Source organism: Sinocyclocheilus rhinocerous, unplaced genomic scaffold, assembly GCF_001515625.1.
Source record: "Sinocyclocheilus rhinocerous isolate Xijiao unplaced genomic scaffold, SAMN03320098_v1.1 scaffold1300, whole genome shotgun sequence".
In the NCBI taxonomy this organism is placed as follows: Eukaryota; Metazoa; Chordata; class Actinopteri; order Cypriniformes; family Cyprinidae; genus Sinocyclocheilus; species Sinocyclocheilus rhinocerous.
Window position 1 is genome coordinate 204,313 of NW_015666578.1, and position 9,794 is coordinate 214,106.

The window sequence follows — 9,794 nt, forward strand, 5'->3', positions numbered from 1 at the left end:
TAGACTCCATTGCCAAGAAAACTCATCAGAGGCTGTATTTCCTTCATCAGTTCAACCTGCCACAGGAGCTGCTGATACAGTTCTACTCTGCAGTCACTGAATCCGTCCTCTGCACTGCTATAACTGTCTGATTCAGCTCAGCTACCAAAACTGACCTCAGAAGACTACAGCGGATAGTCCGGACTACTGGGCGAATCACTGGTACAACCACTCTCCATGAACTGCACTCATCCAGAGAGAGTAAAAGAGTTGGCAAAATCATTCTGGACCCCTCACACCCAGCCCACTTCCTGTTTGAACGGTTGCGTATGGTCAACGCTACAGAGCACTGAGCACCAGAATGGAGAAAAACTGGAATGAGCTGACGAGTTAAATCGGGTGTGTTAGATGAGGGAGACTAGTGCTGGGCTGCTCCAGGACAGTTTTGAAAACCATTTCAGAGACATGTTCTTAAATGTGACTTATATAAAATATATTACATGCATGCACAGTTTTAAGGCAGCTTTAATAGCCTTTTTGGTAACTGCATGACTTAACTGACCACGACATTGCATGCACGTAGTTTATTTCGCGCTTTGATATGAGCGCCCGTCTGAAACGTGAAAAAGTGACAGAAGCAGCAATTGTGAGTGGGGTGGCCAACCTTAGCCCCGCCCCCTGCGTTAATTGCGTTAAATATTTTTAACGCGTTAAACTAAAAAAAAAAAATGAATCGCCTGCGTTAACGCGCTAATTTTGACATCACTAATTTAAACACAAATGTAAAATAATGACACAAATGACACCTGTTTTGTAGACTGCTATACCGTTACTGGCAGATATTTTAAGTCATGTTTTTCTGTGAGCAGTTTCACTATTCAGGTCTTCCCTTTTTTCTGTTGCTGCTGTCAGATATCTGTCTTCTCAATCATGAATCCCATGCTTCATTATATAAGTAGTTGAGTGTAAATTGGGAATCCGACCAGCAGGTTGACGTAGTGAAGCTCTCCCTCAGTCCGACTCAGCTCCCTCACATAAGAAGGCACACGTCTGGGGCGTCGCGCAGATCCGTTCAGAGAGCAGAGCTCGCCTCACACCTGTTAGACGGCAGCTGAACAGAGGGAAACTTTGATTCTTACGGTCACTCACCCGTGAGTTAATAACCTCGTGACGATTCCTGCACAAACCGAGCTCATATTATACTTTTACATTTCTCCCCCGCTTTGAGATCGAGAAGTTCAAATCGTGAGGCGCAACTTTGCAGCCCGTCCGTGAGCGAGCGGACAGCGACACTGAAGCGATGGAGCCGTCCGTCATCCCCGGTGCCGACATGTCCGACCTCTACTCCATTAACCCGTTTAATGTCACTTTTCCTGACGACGTGATGGGGTTCGTTCCCGACGGGAGGAACTACACCGAGCCTAAACCGGTAAAGAGCCCCGCGGGAATCATCATCGCCATTTCCATCACTGTTCTTTACTCCGTTATCTGCGTGGTGGGACTCTTGGGAAACATCCTAGTGATGTATGGAGTGGTCAGGTAAGCAAGACAAAACATAAACACGTTTGAAATCTATCTATCTATCTATCTATCACCCTAGATTATGAGTCTATTAGGTTCTTTTTTTTGTAACCATTTTCCAATTATTTCCTTGAAAAAATAAATAAATAAATATCCTGCAGTTCATCAAACACATTTTACGACATTGACCGAGTAGTAATTCCATATGCATGCCGCCTCATTATATGGGGTAAGTTGTCACAATAGGAACCTGCCATTAAATAGGCTATTATAAGCTTTGAATCAACATGTAAACATAAAAATAAAAAAAAATTACAGAACAACAAAGGTATTCATGAAACAAACAAAAATAAGGCTGCATATACGATTGCACCATTGTTATGGTCTAGAGAAATAATAAACTATGATTACAAGGTAAAGCCATGTCAACCTGCCTCGACCTGACATTTTAAATAATTAATAAATAAATAAATAAATAAGTCTTGAGAAAAGTTAAACCTTTCTGTTAAATCATTTAATATATAGTTGACTCTTGTCTGCCCGTTTGGGTTTATTATGTTCACTTGTTTACCCAACAGCTATTATAAAAACATGACGAATAATGAAACAAAAACTTGAAGTAGGTGTCTGATACCAACATACTGTATAAAAACCACTGCCAAAGAAAACAAGCATTTATGCAATTTGTCTTTTGACTGTAAACATTATAGTTACTGCTGTGACAACTTGCCCCTGGTCTCTCCTATTTCACTTTCTGTGTTGGCTTGGTTGTTTTAACTGAATGTGTGAATCAGCCATTTTTAAAAGCACATGGTGTAAACCCACAGCATGCAGGTCATGCATTACTTTACTTCTGTAATTAGTTTCATGCCTTAGACTCTGGGCATCAGCAGTCATAGATGATTGCCATTGGTCTTTTCTTTTCAGATTGTAATGAGCAGGGTGGACGAACACAAATGTTAGCATGTATTGATCGGTAGTCCCGTCCTTGACTGTAATAGATGTGCTCCTCCTCCCATGTTAATGGGTGGCTGTGCTAGAGGTCTTCTTATTTATCAGGTCAAGTCTCGAGAGAGGAGATTCTCACTGCTGTGGTCCTGATGAAACCATCAGTAAGGAGAGCTAAGACAGGAAATGACCTCATTTCATTGATCTATTTCCACATCTGATGGAAATAGCATTTTGGGCATAATCATGGCCATCTCAAGAGACAGCTCAACTCATAATTTTGTGCACCCTGATCCATTTCATTCCAGAGTGCGGCATTCAGATGTGATAACATATCTCTCTGTGAGGTAATCAATGCTCTGAGTGGAGGCAAAGAGGAGGTGCTTAAATGACATTTCTAACCTCACCATTTTAAACTAAAGATCTATCAGACACCACTGTGGGCCGTTTTAATAGCCTTTTATTCTATTACAAAAGGCAGTTTTTTGTGCAAAGTGGAATATCATTTTAATTTATAAGCTTGTAGCTGACAGCCACAGCGAGAGTCCTCAAGTCGCCGGGATGTCTGGAAAATGACATTGTGTAAAAAGGAACGGCAGCAGCTGTGGGTTGTCACAATGACAGTAATTGTTCTATTCTCCTGGTACTGAGGTGCTTCTACACAGACAGCTTTAATCAACATACTAATTGAGCGCAAATTCTTCTCTGCCTCAGAGTAGAGTCGAGCTTAGCTTTAATACGAGGTGCTTTCACTTTGAATAATTCGAAAATTATAAGTTGCACACTGATAAAGATGTATTAAGAGTGCAGGGAAAACATAAACAACCATTATCAAGACGTGTAGTTTATCAAGATTAACTCTGTGATGTTCATATTAAGATTAAAGATATTAAGACCTTGAAGAACTTGAATAGGTAAAGCAGAATTGTAATTTAAATTTGAAGTTAAGAAAATGGAATTAAAACAGAATGTATGTATATAAATATTAAATTTATATATAAATTACAATTAAAAAAAAATCTTTATTTTTTTGTAAAATATATTTTAAAATGTAATTTATTCCCTGTGATGCAAAGCTGAATTTCCAGAAACCCTTCGGAAATTATTCTATATATGTATGTGTGTATGTATATTGGAATAATTTCTGAAGGATTTCTGAAAATTCAGCTTTGCATCACAGGAATAAATTACATTTTAAAATATATTAAAACAGAAAAAGGCTATTTTAAATGGTAATAATGTTTATATAAATTTTAAATGTGATATTATTATTATTATTTTATTGTTAATATTATTTTTACTGTATTTTTGATCAAATAAATGCAGCCTTGGTGTGAATAAGAGACTTACAGGTGCATCTCAATAAATTAGAATGTCGTGGAAAAGTTCATTTATTTCAGTAATTCAACTCAAATTGTGAAACTCGTGTATTAAATAAATTCAATGCACACAGACTGAAGTAGTTTAAGTCTTTGGTTCTTTTAATTGTGATGATTTTGGCTCACATTTAACAAAAACCCACCAATTCACTATTCAGAAGCATTAACGAATCTGAATTATTTCAAATAGTGTAATAATTATTGAACTATTTCAAGTAGTGTGTATCTATTTGATTTTCATTATAATATTTATTTATTTACTTACTTTTGTTTTCCATGGTCTAAAAACACTGTATTTTCCAAAATACTCTAATTTACCCCAGAGTGTTCAAAATGGAGTAGCTTACAAGATGGAAACCTGAAACTGAATCATAAGTGAATCTGTTCTTGCTCATTCTGTTCTATTAGACCAATGGAATTTCTCTTTAGTGGAACTACATTATTATTTTGCAGTTCTGTAAATTCCTCTTTCCGTCATCTCAATTCAAATTCCAATTCAACATCCTTTGTGGTGAAACAAATTCAGTTTACAAGAGCCTTATTATTATACTCAACCCTGCTTCAAAATGTTCTCAATATTTGAAAGCTCTTCTCTCACACAAGCAGTGCCTCGCTGGAGATAAGAAGAAATATACAGTCATTTAGCAGTAGTGGTCACCAGCAACTTGGAGCGGACAAAAATGTGCTGAAATTGCAGCAGTAAAAATTCAATTTTCTAAGCATTATTTTATGAGCAAACCTGAAAACAGGAAATGATAGATTGAGGGAGAAGCGAGAGTGGAAACAAAAGAAAAATGTGCTCATTTTGGAATGAAGGCAAAAGAAAAATACATTGGAGTACAACCAGGTTATACCCGTATGCAGGCGGACATCATGAAGAGGGTGGGCGTCAGCGCTATATGACTGATAATCATGGCAAATCACACAATTGAGTTGAAGCTCAAGGCACTTGTCAGTAGTCTGTCTGAGGGTCTTTTCATCACCCGTCACTGAGAGCTCTGCAGTTGAGGTCTGATTATTAAGGCTGGACTAGAAAGCATGTAGTGCTGATACAATCTTTAAAACAACATTATTCTGTCCAGCAAACGAGTCTGTCTTGTACATATACAACACCACAGGTTAAAGGTAGAAGGTGGAAAGGGTGGAGAGGAAGACTTTGCGATGGAAAGGGTCTCAACTGTAATTGGTTCATTTATGTATGTCTGTTATTGCCTTGTCTTGTTGTTCTGCCGTATAGTGGTGGCCATTAAGTACAGACAAACCACAGGCAAATGTACTAAGTCTTCATCCACATCGTATTTATGCTCTGGGCCAAACACCATTTTCTAAGAAGAGGAGAAACATTTATAATATTTATTTATTATTTTGGCTGTGGTGATTTTTTTTTAAAAATGAATAATTCATCCAACATGAAAATTCTGCCATTATTTAATCTCCCTCATATTGTTCCAAACCCAACTCAGACTCATTGGATTCATGTGCCTGTGGTAACATATCTACAAAATGATATTACAGCACTTCTTGCACATTTCAGGGGACTTTCAAAGAGAAAAGTCCAGTGAGTGGCATAAAAAGCATGTTCAATTTGATCCAAAACAGATGGATGTGAATGTGGCAGAGTTTTATTACATTGATTGTTGTACTGTATGTTTTATGGCAGTTTGTAAATGAAATGTCTGCTAAAAGGTTAATACCCTATCGTGTTTGAAAATAACGTACCACCCACACTAAACCTAGACAGTCTTAACAAATCAAACATGAGATAAAAACACATTTGCAGAAGCAACCATGCCATTGCCATTTAACTGTGACTATGTTTCATGGGACGTGTAGTCAAACACTTGTACCAGGTGAGCGACTGAGCAAGTTTACAATGTCAAAAAAAACAAAAAACATACATATGGAGCTGATTCTGTGATGTGAAATGTATTAGTTTACAATTCTTGCACTATAGAAAAATAAAAAAAGGTTAAATCATAGACCTCAAGTAACTATGCATAATTGTTTATTAATTGATAATCGGCACCATGATCATCATTTGTGTGAAAAAGAATGAATGTTGTTGTTATTGTATTACCGCCATTAGTTCATTTCAACTGGAAACTCTAGTGAATTGCATGTATAGGTATGTTTTTGGAGTTTTGCATAGGTAGAGGCACAATTTTCCCATGTTGTCCAAACCTGCTTGTATTTTTTTCAGTGGAAAACAAAGGATAATTTTTGAAGAGTTTACAGTCGTCTTTACTATAATATCACCCTCCACCAGAGCGCACAAATTCACTTCAGATATGGCCCTTTAGATGTGTCGTGCCTGGTTTCATGTCATTTGTAACCAAACACAGCACATGTGGAATCATAAATGAGATTTGAGAGATAAGATTTTCACTGAACAGATTTATAGTGACTTTCAGTCAGTTAAGACTGAACAATGCTGAATAAATGATATGGTCTATTTTAATGGTACTTTTTTTTGACAGTTCCCGTTAAAAAAGAAAATTTTTTTTTTTGCAAATTTGGAAAATTCTGGACTGAGGTTTTATTTAAGAGTTATTTAAGATGTTTTTAAGAGTCAAACTGTTATACATAAAGACAAAGTGTACAGCTATTTTATATTTGTCGGCGGAGGCAAAGACAGAGATTGTAGATGCACAATATTTGTGTTTATATACAGCTGAGATATACATAATGTCTTCATTATACATATTTGTGCGTGCATGCTTCGGTCTGACTCACCGCAGCACCTCACAGTGTGTTTCCCTCTTAGCGCAGTTTGTGTCTGTGTGTGTGAGCTGCAGATCAGCCAACCGGGCAGACGGTCCAAACTTAACATCCTGCTCATGACGTCAAAATCATCCCCACTAACAGCATATTTGCCAGAGATATTGTTCTCTGTTGCTCACTGTATTAGAAAGATTTAACCAACATAAATGGATATATAATGTATGTATGAATAAACCAATTGTTTAGTGGACTATAATGCATCAGAATCATGCTTCCGAGTTTGTGAACAGATTTCGAGAGATCAGCATATGGCGATGTGTCATTAACCATGAACTGTTTTTATGTGAGTCATAATGAGCGTAATGAAAGGGGTGTATGAGTTACACACCCGACTTCGTGAAAAAACAAAAGCACTGATCACATGTCTCTGACAAATATCAGCAGATGCTGCCAGTTTGGTGTCTCCTATAGGGATACACTATTGTACTAAAACATTATCAATTTAAGACTACGCAGTACAGACAAAATACTCCAAAATACTCCCAATTACATATGTCAGGTTTTCAATAATATAATTAAAATTTTATGAATACAATGAGAAAAAAAACTATTGGGAATTTAATTTAGCAATTTAATGATCCTGTTAATTGTTTAACCGGTTGAATAATTTCCTGGAATTTTAAACAGCATGACTTATCAAGCCTTGAAATGCTTTAATATATAGGACGGTAAGAGCAATAATATACTGTACTGTACTGATGATTATTGCTGATTTATCAGCATTTCAGTTATCTCAGCATACTATCTGTGGATATTATCATGCATGTTTAACCTCAGTATGTTTTATTATATTTATATAGTAAATATATTTGTGGAGTTACAATTTACTGTTATAAAGATTTTGTAAGCATCTAACCCCTAAACAGAACAACTTCTGAAGTAACAGGCAGATAAATGATAACAGCAGTCACAATAATTTATTCACAAAAAAAAAAAAATCAGTAGTCCAGCTGACTAATGCATTTCCATTGACTTTTGCATTCCAAGTAACTATGCCCTCTAAAGCTCCCCTTTTTAGTCATTGTATAGCATGTCTTAAAATCATTTGTAAATTTTTCAACAAGTCCATGATCATATGAACTGAAAGTTTAATTACATTTGTAAGGATTTTAATTTATATGAAATAATTATGTTAATAAGCAGGTAAGGTTTAATAAGGTTTTTAGTAAACATTAAACATCACAATACATAATGTTTTTAGCTGTTTGAATATATATTAACTAATGATCCATTAACCATTATATAATGTATGTTAATGCTTTATTAATGAAAGTTATTATATAGTGTCACTAGCAGTTTTTCTGTGAATCCACCCAGACTGTGTCCTCAGACCACAGGTCATCCAAATCTCTTCATCCCACGGGTGTTTAGAGGAACTGCTCAACTGAATCTCTGTCGAATGTTTGAGACATCTAGAGATGAATGCTTTCTTGACAGTGGCTTAACACGCTTGACTGCTGGATTGGCACAGAGTAAGGACGATCTCAGCTGTTGTTAGTGATTCAAAGTGATGATTGACAAGAGAAAACACAATAGAGCACATGCTGTTCATCTTTATTGACTTTGAAAAGATAAAGGTGTATGTTTTAGAAAATACTGCGGCATACCAATAATTTTAAATTATATATATATATATATATTATATTATGCATGCATGCAAGATTAAATCTGATGTGATGTTTCAGCCCAAACTCACAGCAATTTGTAAATATTTTACTAGTTGGTTATTCTTCAAAAAATCGATCAATTTTACAAGGTGGCAAATTCGTTGGAATTGGTACGAAGGACCACTCCTTACCCCACCCCTAAACCTAACTGAAATTCATATGAATTAGCCACCTTGTAAACAATACAAATTGGTCATGAGATAGTGTTGTATGTTTCAAGTAGTCTTAATGAAGGTGGAAAGAATAGAATGTCATAAATTGAATAATAAAGAATATACAAAATTAAATGGTCATGTTAACCCCTTCTGTTTCACTTCTAGACTAAAACATTGTTTTAGAACAATGGCACAACCAGCAGGCTTAAATTAACCTTTTTTGGCCTTATTACAGATGTAATTACTTGTTTGCAGATATACCACGCTATCTCCTCAGTTTAATCCATTAACATCTTCTACATGTTTGAGACATACTTCCACCTAATTATGATTTTTTTTTTAAGGACACATTATTTCTGGTAACAATTCAGTAATGGCTCCACTGAACTTTATGTGTGTAAGACAATGTTGAAGAATAATTATGAAGTAAAAGTATATCTGCTGTTGGGTAAGCTGCGAATAATATTGTTCACATATCCATGTCTCTGAAGGACTGTCTGAATTTTTTTTTTTTAATAATAAATATTAAAATAGTTTAATTACATTCTAACTCACTACAAGGAAATGTAGCAAATATAATTATAACATGGATTCCTACAATGCATGTAATTGGAACATATCAGACACTGGCATTACATTTTCACACTAGGTTCTGTAAACAATCATGCTTTTGAGCTGAACTTTGACATTCACAGTTTTTGCCATTTTAGCAGCTTATTTCTACACATATTAGGAATAAAAAACATACTATAAACCATCAACACAAATTAAGTAATATTTTTATTTTTTCAGCCAAAGCCAGCTCATGCCATTTTCTCATATATGTTCTTTTCCTTCCACCCTCAATACTGCAAATGCTTTAGATCTCACGGAGCAATGAACAGGCTTGTGTTGATAGCTTCAGATGAAGATAAAAAAGTGGAGAATGCAAGAGCCTATATTGCACTGCCAGTTGTTCTGGACAATTGCTCTGGGAATAGGCATGAGATGAGATGGTTTTTCTCTAGAGCTCTCTCCATGGACTAAATGTGATTCATAGACATTCACATAACTGCCAATTACCTGGGAAAAAATGAGATCAAATTGTCTGCCTTGGGGATGTCATAAATGTATTTTAAATGAGCTTCTTTTTTATTTCTGCAGCACATTTAATAGTAATCTTTTGTTCCCTTTCATGGGAACTTCGAACTGCGTCCTCTAGGGGTCGCTATGGGGGACGCCTCGTCGTGACCCGTGTCTAAAGCATACATTGAAAAAACACCAACTCGTTGGCCGGCGACAGCCATGACGTCACTACCGGTGCGACTATAGTATAAATAGGCGCCGGGAGCACACATCATTCTCTTCTTCGTCTTCACTGACCG

The 9,794-nt window shown here is 36.1% G+C and overlaps 1 protein-coding gene across 1 annotated transcript in view; it reads left to right on the top strand.

Moving 5' to 3' along the window:
- Nucleotides 1–1,085: 1,085 nt before the first annotated feature.
- Nucleotides 1,086–9,794, top strand: part of oprd1a (opioid receptor, delta 1a) — a 19,802-nt gene continuing 11,093 nt past the window's right edge. Inside the window, exon 1 of the mRNA XM_016544353.1 lies at nucleotides 1,086–1,518. Within this exon, the coding sequence (XP_016399839.1) occupies nucleotides 1,280–1,518 (239 nt within the window). The 5' untranslated portion in view covers nucleotides 1,086–1,279. The remainder of the gene's footprint in view (nucleotides 1,519–9,794) is intronic.